Source organism: Saprolegnia parasitica (assembly GCF_000151545.1).
Source record: "Saprolegnia parasitica CBS 223.65 unplaced genomic scaffold supercont2.135, whole genome shotgun sequence".
NCBI classification, from domain to species: domain Eukaryota; phylum Oomycota; class Saprolegniomycetes; order Saprolegniales; family Saprolegniaceae; genus Saprolegnia; species Saprolegnia parasitica.
The window spans coordinates 41,566-57,262 of NW_012156529.1; the positions used below are offsets into that span (position 1 = coordinate 41,566).

Sequence of the window (15,697 nt, forward strand, 5' to 3'; positions counted from 1 at the left end):
CTGGATCACCCACAGCAGCACGTGCTGGCTCAAGAGCAAGATGGCTAACGCCAGCCCGCTCCCGACCGGCGCTCGCCTGGGACCGTACGCTGCACCGCTCCCGACGTCCGACACCTGCTCGGCGATCACACGTGGCACCGACTACCCCGGCAACGACATCCGTAGCTTCGGTGTATCTGGCACGGAGCAAGACCAGACCGACAAGTGCTGCACGGTGTGCTCCAACACCATCAGCTGCGTCGGCTGGATCGTCTACAGCAACACGTGTTGGCTCAAGCATAAGCTGGGTGCGGCCAATGCGCTTCCGACCGCACTCTCTGGCCAGTATGTGCAGCCGGCAATCTCGTCGGGCACCTGCGGCAACCTCGTTCAGGACGTCGACTACGCCTTCAACGACATCAAGAACTTTGCCGTGACGGGCTCGCCGCAAGACCAGACCAACCAGTGCTGCGACGCATGTTCGGCGCTCGACAGTTGTGCCGGCTTTGTCACCCACGCAAACCTGTGCTGGCTCAAGCACAAGATGGTGCGGTCGGGCCCCATGGTTGGCGCCATGGCCGGCACGGCACCCCTCCAAGTGCCCACGTCGCAGGTCTGCGGCGCCGTCACCACCGGCGTCAACTACCCCGGCAACGACATCGTGAGCTTTGCCATCAACGGCACGCGCCAGGACCAGACCAACACGTGCTGTGATGCGTGCACCAAGACCACGGGCTGCCTCGGTTTCGTGCTCCACGACAAGACATGCTGGCTCAAGTCGGTCTTGACCAACCTCACGCCCTTGAGCAGCGCTGTCTCGGGCACGTTTGTGGCCGGTGGTTCGGCCCGGCGCGCGTGCTACGCCTAGTTGATCCATGACTGCGCTTCCCTGTATCCCGAGTCTGTCTACGTCCAACTTGCTGTTTCTTGTATGGAATGCCTGCTAATATACATTTCCCGTCTTGAATTTGTCGGTACTAGTATAGTTGAAGTGAGAGAGCCCACAGAAAGGATATTCAAGTATTAAAACCATAAAATTATGAGCCTTGGTAATAACTCGTCAAAGTCCGATCACACGCGTTCCTCACTGTATGGTGGTAGGTCGACGTACGCGCAACCTTTTCCCTCAACCTGTCTGGTATTGCCTCTGGCTTTGTCTCATTGCACACCGAGACTGCAGACGTACATTTACTACTTGATATCTATCTATCCAACATGTTCCGCGTTCAAATCAAATGAGCGAAAACGAACTCTATCAGATTTCGCATTCGTCACGCTGGAATATGCGTGGGAGTTGGCACCTGCACGTGCGAGTTGGGAATGAGCTGCGCACGGAAAGATCCATTTCCTGTGGCGCATCCCACTCACCGAGTGATAGCTCCAACAACACAACCCAATCGCTTCAACGATGACGACAACAGCTCATACAGGTTCGTTGTGACACCGAGTTACCCAGCGGCTACGGTTGGTATCATTGCGCTTGCATCGGGACACTTGATCGCACACAGACGGGAGATGACCGTCGGCTTCTTGTGCAGTCGCAGCACCGTCTCGTCCGTGTACAGGTTGTCCGACAAGTCGATATGGCGGAGTCGCTTGCACAGGCGGCACGTCTTCACGGTCGCGGCCAAGCTTCGATCCGTGAGCTGGTTGCGATCCAAGCGCAGCGACTCGAGTGCGCTGCAGCCGACGAGACCCGGCAAGATGGCCGTGATACCGTCGTCAAACAAATCGTTGGCCGACAAGATGAGGTGCTGCAGCGCGCGTAGTGTCGGGAGGAGCGGACCAACCGCGCGGCTACCGTGGATCATGAGGTAGCAGTGCGACAAGTTGAGCGTCGTGAGCTGCGCCAAGTTAGGACCGAGAAGTGTCACCACGCTTGTGCTGGGGTGCCACGACAGGTCGAGCGACGTGATGCGAGCGGCCGCCAGCTGCGCTTTCAGTTGCGTCGTGTACGACGTTGGCGCGTGCGGGTACTCGATGCGGAGCGTGCGCAGCGTGCGTGGCAGTGGTCGTTGCACACATGCTTCCAAGAGCATTTTGGACTGCGATAGGTCAATGGTTCGCAATGTGCGGGAGGCCGCGAGGGCCGCGGCGAGCCGCGTCGCGGCCGGTGAGAGTACAGCGCTGTGGTACGGCTCGGGGTCGATCCAAGCAAACGACGTCACGGGCACTTGAAAGAGCCACGCGATGAGCGCGTAGCTGCCACTGTCGGACAAGAGATCGCCGCTGTACGAAGTCGCGTGCAGCTTAAAGTCGACAACGTTCGAGTCTTGGAGGCGGTGCAAGATCGGGTCAATGTCGCGGCCCCGCCATTGCGGGTGGTGGACGTGGACATGCAACTTGGTCGCGTGCACGCAGTGACCAATCGCCGTGGCCAATCGACCCAGCGTCAGTGCCGTCAGCGGTACATTGGGAGGCTCGTTCAAACATAGCACGAGCGACTGGACACGGTGCCCATGGTGCAGCAGCACGTGGTGTACCTGCGAGACGGTCACGCTCTCAAGGTTCAGCTGCAGCCGCACGGACGATCGAAGTAGTGTTTCCAGTGGCTGCAAAGAAGGTGGGAGGCGGGTGAGCAGCGACAGACTGCCTTGCTCGAGGCGACACGACGGGTGCCAACGCAAAAACCCGGCAATGGATCGTACATCGGGCTGTGCGCGGGCAACGTCATCGAGCGAGACGTGCGGCCATAGAGCGTCTTCTGCCATACACGTCGCAAGATACATCGCGCAGTGCAGCGGTGTCGTCCAATGGGAAGCCCCCACGGCGCGAAGCAGCGTAAACAATGCTGTCGATGACGACACGTACTGGGCAACTCGCTCGATAATAGCAGGAGGGACGACCTGTGCCGGATGGGATTTGTGTACCATGGAGCCTGTACCGATGTGTCTCTATTCGTGTCCACCGACATGCCGGCGGAGAATTCGGGTGGCGTTGGCGTCCAACAAACGGCGCCCAAGTTCTCGCCAACCGCGTTGGCGCATGCGAAGAAGCCTCTTCGCATGCTTATAGCTTATTCCATCGAAAGACGTTGGCGGTCGTTGCTTCAAGCGTCGTCGCGCCACGAGCGACTGCCACATCGATCGTCACGCAGGCTCGAAAATCGATCCTCGCTCGAAAAGTCCACCAGCCAATCAAAAACGTACAAACGGCTTCGAATTTTCTGTTGTATCCAATCATATCCTAGTGCAGCACGACGGTCGTGTCCTTGAGGATTTTGATATTGTACACGAGGGGCGTGACATCCGCGAACTGCGCGTCGAGCAAGTGCACGTTACGGTCGCCGTCTTGCACCACCATGCACTTGTTGACTCTTGTCGAATCTTCCGAGCCGGTGGCCGTCGTGGCCGACGAGAGCACCAAGGTTTGATGCGTTTTTTCTTTCCCTGGAGCTCCTTCTCGGGAAGCCCAAAACATGTAACATGGTTCATGAAAAACCATTGCAGCGTACTGAGGCGACGCGCCTTGCAGACGAGCAGCGAGCCCTTGCTGTCGGCGCCATGATCGGGCTCGATGCCGCTGAGGTAGTCGCACAAGATGGAGCTGCTGTTGAAGAGAGCTTGGCGCGCGAGCGAATTCTTGGCCAGGAGCTGCCACGACTTGTAGTAGAAAAGGTGGTCGGCCGCCAAGATAACGCCGAGGTTGACGGCAAAGAGCACCGTGACCGCGGGCACGGCGCGGAGGTAAAAGCTCTCAAACGCGATGACATGGATAGCATCGAGGCTCTGAATCTTCTGGTTGAGGTCATGGCTGACGCTGTTGGTGTACTCAATGTACGGCGGGACGTACGCGAGCATAATGGCACTTGCATACAGCGACGTGACACTTGTAAAATTGAGGTACCCCATGATCTACACGGAAGTTCTTGCTGAGATGTCGCATGTATCTCTATCACGTGCGACTGAATAGTACCGAGCTTTCGCCATTGTACGACGCGGTCGAAACAAGGTTCCAGACGATCTTGAGCAGCTTGAGGACCGCGCAGTTGATCCACAGAAAACGCATCGTGAGTGCATACGTTTGTAGCATGTACCCAAACGACGGCGCGTCCGAGTTGTACACATTCATGACGCGCAGAAAATAGAGGCAGTTGCCCATGTCGAGAAGCACGCCGGCCGCAAACAAAAAGACAAACAAGTCGGAATTGTAGCAAAACATGTCGAAGCGGAGCGCCAAACTCGGGTACGGAAAGTACTTGGGTGACACGGTCCGCAACATCTTGGCCACAATCGAGTCGATTTTGGAACTATCGAAATCGGCCCATTGGACGGTGCGACGGCTCGCCAGATACCCGCCGACTGCAAACACGATCGCCATGGCTTTGATGTAATGGGACGCCGACGAAAACGCCGACTGCGGCAACAACAAGCCGACCTTGTAGACGGACCCGACGTCGTTGACGCTGCTGACAATCTGGAGCGTCTTGGCCATGTCGTCGTACAGCATGGTCGCGCGACAATGGCCAAATCCGAGCTCTGGAACTGGACTGCACCCGGTACAAAAGCTCTTTGGAAACAGCTTGAAAAAATCAATGCGGGACGGCTGGAGGCGCGAATGGTTGGCGATCGGAATACCAGTGGTGAGACGCAGGTCGGTGCCCGTGCGACCCGGTGCGTACCCGAGGCTCTGAAGCACATCGTCTTGCATACTCGCATTGGCCATCATCTCGGTTGTGAAGAGGTGGGAGAGCGCACTGCCCTTGTAGTACGTCACCGTGTTGGAAGCGACACCGAGGTATGCGGTCGACGACGCAGCAATGTCAAAGGGGTACGTGGCCACTAGAAGCTCGCACTGGTCGATGCTAGTCGAGAGCGGAAACGACCCGACCGAGATGAAGTAGAGATCCGAGCTCTTGGTCACCATCGCGTGCACGGTGTAGTTGACCATCCAAAACCCGATTTTGGACAAGTCGTCCAATCCACTCGTGCTTGGAAAGCTGTACTGGGCCTCGAGATCCACCGCGTGCGAGACCGCCGCGATGGGTGTCAAGAACGCGTATGCGTCACCGATATAGTCGTTGAGGGCCCAGTTGTTGGTGACGGTGTCGATCGCAACAAGTAAAACGACGACAAGACCGAGGAGTAGGTCCAACTGCCGCATAAGCGTTGCCAAGCGCGCACTCGGTGGCTTGACACGGACACCGTACGACGTGGGACCATCCGGCGTCAGCGGCAGCATTCTGATCTCTTTACGCGTCGTCGCGTTGTGTCGCTCCTTGAAAACAGGTTTCTCCACGCATCGGTTTCATGGCTGTGAAAATCTATCGTATCCAAAACCATCGTGCACTTTTTAACTTATATCATGAGCAACATGACGGGTCGATGTCGATATATCATTGGCTGCCGTCTAGGCACCGCGTCGGGCGTGAACCAGCCGTCGCGTTCAGGCTTGGACGTGGCGATGGACACAACTTTCCAGTTGATTTTACAGGCGAAGGGGTGTTTTGGTTTCAACGACGGATCGGGTGCAGCATGAGTTGAAACGGTTGCTATCTCTTTTTGGCGCACGTCGAGGCTTTTTCCAGTACGTGTTACCAAACTGCGTGGGCCGTATTCGTTCTATAGTGCATGTACACCCACGCACGAGTCTTCCTTTCTGGACAACGAAGGACCTGCAATGTCGGTGTTGCATCCATGAATGTCGACACCTGAGACGAGCCGATCTCGTCATGGCGATCCCATCATCTCGAAATCTCGAAACGGCGCGTAAGACGACCCGTAGTTATGTGGCCACTGGCAATGGTGTCAAGAATGATGCACCGCCGTCACCACAGTGCAACGAAGATGGCCGAGACTCTGGCAGCTTGAAGATTCCTTGGCTGCACGGACCAGGGGTACCCTTGGCACGGACGATGTCTCTTGCCCACATCATGGCGAGCGGTGGTTGCACCTCTGATAGCGTTTCGTCGTCCCGCCCATCCCGCCCAATTGCCAGCACGACGCCTGTCTCAAGAGCAGCAACCGCTCGGGTCTTTCTCGCGTGGAGAAAAGCGGCGTCAATCAATCAATCAATCAATCAATCAGTCTAATGTGTTCGCGTTGAAATTAAATGAGCACAAACCAACTAAAATACTTTGCATACATAGCGCTACGCCTGAATGTGTCGGAGTTGGCACCTGCACTTGGTTGTTGGGAGTGCGTTGTGCACGGAGAAATCCATCCCGCGGTGGCGGCCAGTCGTTAGGGCAATAATGGCTCTCGCCTCAGTGCACCGAGTAGCCATAGCAAATCTCCGTGCACGATTTCGACCATGTCGACCACAACGTTCCAAGAAATTGCCGAGGACGTGCATCGAACAAATGGCCATCGCGCGTCGAAGAAGCTTACGGCAAAAGCTACCACGCATTAGTGGCAGGCATGTCTTTCTATAGCGATGAAGAACCCAGATAATCGACCGACGGATGCAGTCCTCCCACACGTGGTTCGATTAAAAACACAAGTGTACCAGGACCATTGAGTTGGAGACACAACACGGATTTATGCCCATGCACCATCGCCGTGTTTGGATCCCACTCACCGCGCACCAAATCACCCCATCCAACTTGCAAAAGGCATCATTTTAGCCAATCACATGCCGTCAAATCCAACGTCAACTTCAACGAGTAGCGTGGCATGGCCAGAACGTGCAATGTCAGATCCGCTTTTGCGTCATGCGTTGGGTCCACTTGCTGCTTCTCTGCCTCGCGCCGGTCGTCGCCGGTCGTCGAGGCCGCTGCCTGCACTGACGACGAGACGGCGGCGGCCCTCGTGCCATACAAGGCCGAGCTCGCGCTCAACCTCGCGCTCTGCGGCAGCGACGTGGGCTACTCGACGGCTGCGATCGCCAACGGCGACTTTTTTCACGCCGTCGACGACGACGCCGGCGCGGGTCACGGCCTTTCTGAAAAGCGTCAACTGCCGCGCACTCTTCGTTTTGTATCAAAAAAGCCACGAGCAACATGGAATGCTCGACAGGCTACCAAGGCGTCACGTTTGAGCAGTACGCCGCCACGCTGCTCCCGTCTAGTGCCGCAACCCCGACGACGCCCACGACGGTCAAGCCCAGCACGGCCAACTGCACCGACCAAAGCGCCATAGCGGCATTTGCAGCCATTGAGGCCGAGCGATCGCGGTTCCTCTCGCGCTGTGCGATCGACATGGGAGACATCCCGGTCGCGTACCTCTACAACAATACGCTCAAGCACAAAATCACGGACACACAGTTTACGGCCTTTTTAGCCAGTTCCGACTGCGCGGCGGCCATCGCGGTCGAGAAGAAGGCGTGGGGCGCAATCGAGCCGCCCTGCGTCCTCTACGACGGTGCGCTGGCCTTCACGACAAAAGAGATTAGCGCGTGGACATTTACCGAGTACGCCGAGCGCTTCTACGAACGTAGCATCCCCTCGACGACGTCGCCGGCGCCGAGAAGCACCACCGAGGTGCCACGCACCAGTACAAGCACGACCGCGGCGCCACGGCCAGTTGCCCAGTCGACCGCTGCACGATACGAAACGACGAGCGCTCTTGTCGTCCTTGCCTTGGCTGCATGGGGTTGCTAAAGCTTCGTTGCTTTGGGTATGAACCGTTTTCCACCATGTTCGTCAACGAGGCGCGGGGAGCGTTGGAGCTGGCCAGGGTGTGTCATGACGTCGATGCATGAATCCAGGTTATGCCGACGTAGAGACTCGCCAAGGGAATTGAGACGAGCAATCTCCGTCTTGTTTACTCGCTCGCAAGGGCTCGAATTGCGCTTTTCTAGTCGCCAGCGGGTGCGGGTGGCCACTCCCGAAGGGCCACATGAGGGCCTTGACGACTCGCTCCGTGAGCTGGGTCTTGGCGAAAACGAATACACCAACGAGATTCTGCTGAAGCAAACTCGAGATGAAAAACAAGTTGCTGTCCACCATCGAAGCCGATCGTCGCGCCTCGAAGCGTGTCGCCCTTTCCACGTGATTGATTGGTGCATCGACCTACTGCTACCGTGCCTGCTCCATTTGTGGCCCACGGTTGACCTCGCCCCGATCGTCCCTCGCCGTTGCCACCGCTGGTATGGGAAAATCGTCGACGGTTGATATAGTGAAACACACACACTGCGATATCGTCACACGCGTCGCCATGGCAATGGACAATATGTACCACATGGTGGACACGTATTTATGGCGCAGATGCCCCTCTGCCCTGGACGCACCACTGACCACGGAGCCCAAACGTCCAATTCCTCGTCCTCCACGAATCCAACGGCACTGACCGAATCAATTTAGCCAATCAATGACCGCCGTCACGGCCGAAAGCTACTTGTTGAAGAAGATGCGCTCGTACAGGCAACATGGGACGTCACTTTTGCTTTGGAGCGAGCCATGCGCTGGTATAGCTACCTGCTTCTTGCAGCGCTGTGTCTCTCGCTGCGCGTTGACGCTGCAAAATGCACGGACGTCGAGATCACCGCCGCCCTCGCACGATACGCAGGCTCGATCACAGACGCGATTACACTCTGCGCCAACGACATGGGCTACACGCACGCCGACCTCCTCGCTGGGAAATTTCTCTCGTCGTCCATGACGCCGGCGCAAGTGACCGCCTTTCTCAAGAGCGGCAACTGCCACACGGTCTTCGCCATGTATCAATTGGCGACGGGCTCGCTTCCGTGCGCATCGCAGTATCAAGGAGTGTCGTTTGAGCAATTCGCCGCGACGATCACCCTTCTTCCATCATCGACACCAGTGACGCGAACGCCAAAAACGGCCATACCAGCAACGAGCGAGTGCGCTGACAGTGTCATCGTCGCCGCCTTTACGCCCGTCGACAAGGAGCGCACGCGCCTTCTCGATCGCTGTGCCATCGACATGGGCAGCATTCCCACCCAGTACCTCTACAACAGCACGCTCAAGGCCAAGATCACCGACGCGCAGTTTGCAGCGTTTCTTCTCAGTTCCGACTGCGCGGCTGCAATCACGACCGAGAAAAAGGCGTGGGCCACGATCACGCCGCCGTGCCAACTCCAATTCCACTCGCTCTTATTCTCGACGGCCGAGATCAGTACGTGGTCTTTCAAGGAGTACGCCCAGCGCTTCTACGATCGCTCGATCCCGACCACGAATGCCCCACCCGGTGGCAGCAGCAGCGGCAATGTGACGCCGTCGCCATCCCGCACGACGGCAAAACCCGGGGTCATGATGGGGTCCTCGGCCCTACCTCGCACTGGACTCTCGTTCGTGCTTAGTCTTGCCCTCGCAGCTTGTGTAATGTAGATGCCATATCTGGAGGATGATGGAAGATGTGCATTTTTCAAGTTGTCGGTCCATGCATCCCAGCCAGGGCTCTTGAGAATAGTCAAGACCGCTGCCCGACACCGAACGAGCGTCTTGCTCGCTCTTGTCGCCATGTCTGCTTGGGATTTTAGTTGAAGATAGTTGTCGCGATCATGAATGGTCGTGACCAAGTGGACCATTTTTGAACGCGGCGCTGGGTGTGCTGTGTCTAGGAACGTGTTGTGTGCTACTATAGTATCTTTAGGGTCAAAGGGTGCGGAGACTATGCAGAAACTGGTCATCTCTGTCGTCGTGACTGCGTCGCCGGGCAGTGGGTGCGCGGGAGGGGCTCGTCGAGCTCATCTGAAGAGTCAATTGTGAAGGCCCACGACGACACGCCCATGGACGTCTGGTTCAACGTCTGGCGAGTCCGGAACGATCGCGTCTTTCGCGCCGACCTACCGCTGCCAAGTCCATGGACGATTGCCGTCAAGGCGGCACGCGTCGCTCAACTGCACTTGCACCACAGCTTCGTTCAAGAGCCCGAGCAACCTGCTCTTCGTCGACGTCTCCGGCTCCTCGCCCAACACGAGTGGCCGCGACGTCACCTCGTCCCGCGGATCGCGCTCCTGCCTCCCCCTCAACCGAGTACACACAACGAAGAAAGTCCGACAATTTTATTTAGCATAGTTTTATCTATTGTAATAGACGACCCACTTCAACAATAACGACACGCCCATGCGCTTCGTGGTGGCGACCACAAATGCATGGCATGTTTTCCTGTTTTGAAGCTGCTCCTCCAAGTCAGTTATACAACCTGCTACACCAGCGAGAGCAAACACAATTCTCTGGATACTGTATCTGCCCAACATCGAAGCCGTTCGTCGCGCCTCGAAGCTTCTCGCCCTCTCCAAGTGATATCGATTGGTGCATCGTACTACAGTACATCAACCGTGCCTGCTCCATTATTTATTCAATGCCCTCTGTTGTCTGCCGCATCGATCATCCTTGGCACCTGGCTTGCAACGTGGACGGTAGTGTGGACGGTTGGTATAGTGAAACAAACGCACTGCAAGATAGTCCAACGCGTCACCATGCCAACCGACAATATACACTATCACTTGGTGGACACCACGCCGCAGCGAAGACTGAACGCACCACTGACCACAGAGCCCAGCCCTCGATTTCCTCGTCGTCCACCAATCCAGCGACACGAAACCAATATTTTTAGCCAATCAACGAGCGCGGTGACAACCAGCTAGTTGAAGAAGATGCGCTCGCACCCTGGCTCGCACCGACCAACGCAAAGCGCACTTCGGTATTCAAACGAGCAAACGATGCGCTGGTTTTTCTATCTGGTACTCGCAGTGCTCTGTCTCTCACCGCGCGTGGACGCTGCAGCGTGCACGGAGGCCGAGAGGACCGCCGCCTTTAGGTCCGTTGCGAGGGAGCGCACGCGGCTCGCGGAGCGTTGTGCGATGGATGTGGGCAGCATTCCTGTCCAATACATATACCTCTACAACAGTACATCCATGGTCAAGCTGACGGACATGCAGTTTGCAGCGTTTCTCGACAGTTCCGACTGCGCGGCTCTCGTCACGACCGAGAAGACAGCCTGGGCCACGATCACGCCGCCGTGCCAAGTGCAATTTTACTCGCTCTCGTTCTCGACGGCCGAGATCAGTACGTGGTCTTTCAAGGAGTACGCTCAGCGCTTCTACGATCGCTCGATCCCGACCAGCACGGCTGCGCCCGGTGACAACGGCGGCGGCAATGTGACGCCGTCGCCATCCCGCACGACGGCCAAGCCCGGTAGCATGCCAGCCGCGTCTGCACCAAACTTCTCTATGCCGCTGGTGTTGAGTCTTGTCCTCGCTCGTCTCTTGTAGAGAGGGATAACATAAGATGCAGTCAGTGAGATGCATTGCCCACTTTGCCGGTCCACATTTTCTATACCGCGAGGGCGGTTGGGCCCCTCGAATGGACCTCCGGCTTGCGAAATCAACCATCGAACCTCCAGCCTGTGCAGCCTCCTGGATCCGGCACCACTGCAAGTTCTTGCCTGGAGTCGCGCCACAGAACGATACCGGTATATCGATGACCTCGTAGCATCGTCCGTTCGCCGTGTCGAACCGATGACGCGCCAGAAGCAAAGGGCACATGAGATGCGACGCGTCACACGACCGTCGCGACCATGGAGGAACGTCTCTCTAGGGCAGCGAACCGCATTGATGCCACCGATAGCCGTTTGTCACTTCTAGTTAGTCTCTACAAAGTACTACATATAGTACATATCAACGAGTACAGTATTTAGCTCCGGGTTGTGCCAAGACACAATTTCAGATTAAGACGTAATTTTGAGATTTAATTTTGAGATTTAATTTTGTGTCACGAAACGCGACGCCGACGGTTTCGCGGCAACAGCCGTTACAGCCTATTTATCCATTTCGTCTCAATCCGCTGTACATTGGGCATGGTCTTGAGCGCGCCGCTCGCCATACCCTATTTAGGTAGCTCACGAGTTACACCCACGCAATTCAATCCCTGATAGCATGCCCTGATAGATCCACAGCTGCTGCGTAGCGAAAGGGCTTTGTCTGTACAAGCCATCTGTTGCCGCAGAGAGCAGTGGACATTTTGATTGGGCCCGCACTCTCTCCAGTAGTCCATATTATAGACTTCGGTAACATAGATGCGCCCATTTGAACCTTATTCGAATGTCGTACATGTACATGCATGGAGTCCGATGCCTTGTGCACCGCTCTCTCGCACGCAAAAATGAGACAGTATGGAGAATGCTCGTCATGGGATCGGGTTGACCACCTGGTTGCGTTTTCCATTTCGTGAGATGCCAGAGTCGCGGCCAATGCTGGCAGCGTATCGCAGACAGCGACGGCGACGACGTGTCCTTCATCCACGCTGACTAGAAGCAGGCATTTTGCAACTTGCTATGGCCGTCGCCGTTGTCGTCGTCGGCCTCTCGCTCGCGGTCGTTGTCTCGCCCGTCGCCGCGGCCATTGCGACCATCTACCTCGAGGCCAACTACAGCGGCTTGTCGCTCGACCTGGACGTCTTTAGCGGCAACGCGAGCCTGCCGTGGTCGCTCGGTATTGCGTCGTTGCGTATCGCGCCAGGGTACGAGGTCGTGGGCTACGACGCACCGGCGTTTCAGGGCTACTACATGGTCTGGGATGAAGACGCGCCGTCGCTCGGATCGCTTTGGTTGTCGCGCATCCTGTCGTTCAAGGTTCGCAGCGCCACGAACGACCTCTTGCTGTCGCCCAACAACCTCCAAAACGTCGTCAATGTCTACCAAGCGAGCAATTTTTCCGGGCAACGGCGGTCGCTGCACCTCGGCAAGGCCACGTTCAACTCGCCACTGGCGCGCGCCGTCATGTCCATCAAGGTCACCCCGGGATACCTCTTTGTCGCGTACGACGGACCTGACCAATCGGGCAAGTCGACGTCGTTTGCCGCCGACGCAGACGCGCTTGCGACGTGGGACGCTCGCATTCTATCGTACGACCTTCGACGGGTCACCAATGCGACGGTGACACCAGCCACGCTCGTGCCACCGCCGCGCCCATCAACGCCACCCACCCCAACATCGACCGACGAAGCGACCAACTGTATGTACTTGTTATATGTGTTTTGTCTTGCGATGGCATTTGTTGACAACTTTCTTGACGGTAGACACGACCATCATCCTTGTGTGCACGGCCGCCGTCGTCGTTCTTGTCGGTCTCGTCGGTCTCTGCCTCTTGCGCCGCATCAAAGCTGCCAAATCCAAAGGCACGTCGACCTCCCAGGGTACCACATCGCGTCACAGCCAGGGCGAGAGTGCGTCATTGGCGCTCTCGTTTGACGCGATTTACAAGCTCGCGTTGGACGGCTCGCTTTTGTCGCTCGAGCAACTCATTGGCTGTGGCGCGTACGCTGAAGTGTGGCGAGCCTCGTTCCAGTCGCAACCCGTCGCGGTCAAGACGCTCCTCTCCAACCGCGCGACAAACCAAGGCATTCAAGATTTTGTGCACGAGATTGCACTTATGGCCAGGTATTGTCATATCACTTTTTACCTGTCTCATTTCGCTTTTTTGTCTAGCTTTGACTCGCCTTACATTGTTCGTGTCCTCGGTGCGACGTGGCATCGCCCGTCGGACCTCAAATGCATCATGGAACTCATGAACCTCGGCGACCTCAAAGACTACTTGGTGCACCATTCACCCAGCTCGTATCCGTGGAGCCAGAAACTCGCTGCGATCCAAGCGATTGCCAATGCACTGGTGTACTTGCATTCGCTCAACATTATTCATCGTGATCTCAAGTCCCGAAATGTGCTTCTCGACTCGAAAAAAGGCACCAAAATCGTTGATTTTGGGGTCTCGCGCGAAGACACGCACGCGACCATGACCACGGGCGTCGGTACCTTTCGATGGATGGCCCCCGAGGTGCTCCAAGACAGCTACTACAGCGTCGCCGCCGACATTTACTCGTTTGGTACATGGATTATTGATGGTGTCGCAAATGATCTCAAGGATGAGATGCGTAGGGATGGTGCTCTCAGAATTTGACGCGCACCACATTCCGTACCAGAATGTGAAAAATACCAAAACAGGCCTCCCGCTGGTCGACACGGCCATCATCGGAGCCGTTCTCAACGGTGCGCTGCGGCCCGAGTTTTCGACGTCATGCCCCGCGTCCATCCGAGACCTTGCGCTCATGTGCTTGGCCCACGACGCGGCCAATCGCCCCACCGCCTACGAAATCGCAGTCAGGCTCAAAGAGATCCAGTTGTAGACCAAACGACGACGACTAATATTATTACTTTCTATTTGGCCAGACAGATTCTTTTTGCCCTGCATCGGGTGCAGGCATGGGGTGCAGGCATCCAACGTCGTTGCGCCCACAGTTCTGCAGTCGACATTTTATTTCCAAGCCTCTGATTGGCTGTCCGAGAAATCTTTTAAGCCAATCCGAGATGATCCGAGATACGCCTTTCGCGATCCAGAGCGCTGGGCTCGCAAATTGGAGTCGAAACTCGATTCGCTTATACTTGGTCTGTTGATAGTAGACACCTTGGAGAACATGAAATGCTATACCGCGTGCTCGAAACTTGAGCACTGCTAAAGTTATTTGCCATATAGCTTATTTTAGGCATATGCCACTAATACGTTTGGAATGCCACATTTAAGCATGGTAGGAACGACGCAGGGAAACCCAGTGAGTAAAACTTCAGCCAAGTCAAGGGCAGTGTCCGTGGTTGGCCAAGAACATTCTCACATTTTGTTGTGGCTTCAACTAGGATCACGCGTACCCGCAAATGGAAACAACGTTCTGTCTCTATTCGTTTTGCATGGGATGCATCCAAATTGTTGGTAGACATCGTACATATTGCGGCGATTAACCTACACCAACTAAAACCACACATTAAGCACCTTTTACCCACGGTTGAGCTTCATTAAATGAACCACGTTCTGTATCTAATCGTTTTGCATGGGATGGTACACGCGCTGAAGCATCCACATTTCGTCCGACTCGTAGCCCGAGTCGTCGGCCTCGTCGTCGTCGTCGTAGAGAGCAAGTGCCGCCGCCGTCGCGTCGTTGTCGTCTGCCAGTGTTTCAGGAATCAAATGTTGGGTGCGCGGAAAGCCCACCGCCTTGAATTTCGGCAGCGCCTCCTCCCGAAAACACTCGTGGGGGATGACTTTTTTCAGCGCTTGGACGGCCTTTGCCTTGGTGACGTCGTGCTCCAAGAGGCACGCGAGGACCTCGCTTCGGTCGCACGAGGCCGCGAAAATCATGCCGCTTTATGTAAACCCCTCGGAGCGTTCCGCAAGGAGAAATTGGACGATGCCCAAGTGGCCTCGATCTGCGGCAAAGTCGATGGCGCGCGTCGTGCAGCCTTCGTGTCGATGCTTATGCAAGAAGCGCACCATGGCTTCGTTGCCCTCATACGCCGCGCCATCCATGGCCATCGTCGACCCGCCCTCGCGGCGGTGTTCGATGAGAAAGTCGAGGAGCGGTCGGTTGCCGTGGACCGCGGCCGCGTCAAATGCCAGGGTCGTGCAGCCTTCGGTCCGGTTGAAATGGAGAAACTTGACAATGTCGAGGTGGCCCGCGCAGGCGGCGGCGTCCATCGCCATCGTGGTGCAGCCTGTCTGTTGCTTGTGCAAGAACTTGACAATGTGGCGGTGGCCCTTGTACGCGGCGACGTCCATCACGCGCGGTGGGCATGGCGCTTGGCGTTGCGTGACGAGATACCGGAGAAGCCCGAGGTGGCCATAGCGCGCTGCATACAACGTGGCTTTCTCCGGGATCGCCAAGTGCGGAAAGTGCTTAAAGAGGAACGCGATCGTGTCGAGATGGTGGTGCTTCATCGCGCCTTCCAGCGCCGCCGACGAGATCCCGCTGCACTCCATCTCGTGGAGGAAGGCAAGCACGCCGACATGGCCGTTGGACGCCACGCGGTCCATGATCAAGTGCCGACTT

The 15,697-nt window shown here is 56.6% G+C and overlaps 8 protein-coding genes across 8 annotated transcripts in view; 5 read left to right on the plus strand and 3 right to left on the minus strand.

Annotated features, from left to right (window-relative positions):
* SPRG_21437 (hypothetical protein) overlaps positions 1-847 on the plus strand; it is a gene marked incomplete at both ends in the record, with an annotated part of 2,719 nt that extends 1,872 nt beyond the window's left edge. Inside the window, one exon of the mRNA XM_012353792.1 lies at positions 16-847. Within this exon, the coding sequence (XP_012209182.1) occupies positions 16-847 (832 nt within the window). The remainder of the gene's footprint in view (positions 1-15) is intronic.
* Positions 848-1,412: 565 nt separating this feature from the next.
* SPRG_14607 (hypothetical protein) lies at positions 1,413-2,690 on the minus strand (the record flags this gene model as incomplete). Its single annotated transcript, XM_012353779.1, has 1 exon — positions 1,413-2,690. The coding sequence occupies one exon, from the start codon at positions 2,688-2,690 to the stop codon at positions 1,428-1,430; it is 1,263 nt and encodes a 420-aa protein (XP_012209169.1). The 3' UTR covers positions 1,413-1,427.
* Positions 2,691-3,165: 475 nt separating this feature from the next.
* On the minus strand, positions 3,166-5,190 carry SPRG_14608 (hypothetical protein; the record flags this gene model as incomplete). Its single annotated transcript, XM_012353780.1, has 3 exons — positions 3,895-5,190; positions 3,434-3,833; positions 3,166-3,368 (listed from the first exon to the last, which is right to left on the minus strand). Exons 1-3 carry the CDS (start codon positions 5,158-5,160, stop codon positions 3,166-3,168), a joined length of 1,869 nt encoding a protein of 622 aa, XP_012209170.1. The 5' UTR covers positions 5,161-5,190.
* Positions 5,191-6,631: 1,441 nt separating this feature from the next.
* On the plus strand, positions 6,632-7,519 carry SPRG_14609 (hypothetical protein; the record flags this gene model as incomplete). The annotated part of the gene is made up of 3 exons (XM_012353781.1): positions 6,632-6,670; positions 6,714-6,891; positions 6,936-7,519. 3 exons carry the CDS (start codon positions 6,632-6,634, stop codon positions 7,517-7,519), a joined length of 801 nt encoding a protein of 266 aa, XP_012209171.1.
* Positions 7,520-8,317: 798 nt separating this feature from the next.
* On the plus strand, positions 8,318-9,898 carry SPRG_14610 (hypothetical protein; the record flags this gene model as incomplete). Its single annotated transcript, XM_012353782.1, has 2 exons — positions 8,318-9,138; positions 9,592-9,898. The coding sequence occupies 2 exons, from the start codon at positions 8,318-8,320 to the stop codon at positions 9,896-9,898; spliced, it is 1,128 nt and encodes a 375-aa protein (XP_012209172.1).
* An 831-nt stretch (positions 9,899-10,729) lies between these two features.
* Positions 10,730-11,097, plus strand: SPRG_14611 (hypothetical protein; the record flags this gene model as incomplete). The annotated part of the gene is made up of 1 exon (XM_012353783.1): positions 10,730-11,097. Exon 1 carries the CDS (start codon positions 10,741-10,743, stop codon positions 11,095-11,097), a length of 357 nt encoding a protein of 118 aa, XP_012209173.1. The 5' UTR covers positions 10,730-10,740.
* Positions 11,098-12,158: 1,061 nt separating this feature from the next.
* Positions 12,159-14,048, plus strand: SPRG_14612 (TKL protein kinase; the record flags this gene model as incomplete). Its single annotated transcript, XM_012353784.1, has 4 exons — positions 12,159-12,837; positions 12,902-13,262; positions 13,311-13,705; positions 13,758-14,048. 4 exons carry the CDS (start codon positions 12,159-12,161, stop codon positions 14,003-14,005), a joined length of 1,683 nt encoding a protein of 560 aa, XP_012209174.1. The 3' UTR covers positions 14,006-14,048.
* Positions 14,049-15,015: 967 nt separating this feature from the next.
* On the minus strand, positions 15,016-15,681 carry SPRG_14613 (hypothetical protein; the record flags this gene model as incomplete). The annotated part of the gene is made up of 1 exon (XM_012353785.1): positions 15,016-15,681. The coding sequence occupies one exon, from the start codon at positions 15,679-15,681 to the stop codon at positions 15,016-15,018; it is 666 nt and encodes a 221-aa protein (XP_012209175.1).
* Between the last annotated feature and the right edge of the window lie 16 nt (positions 15,682-15,697).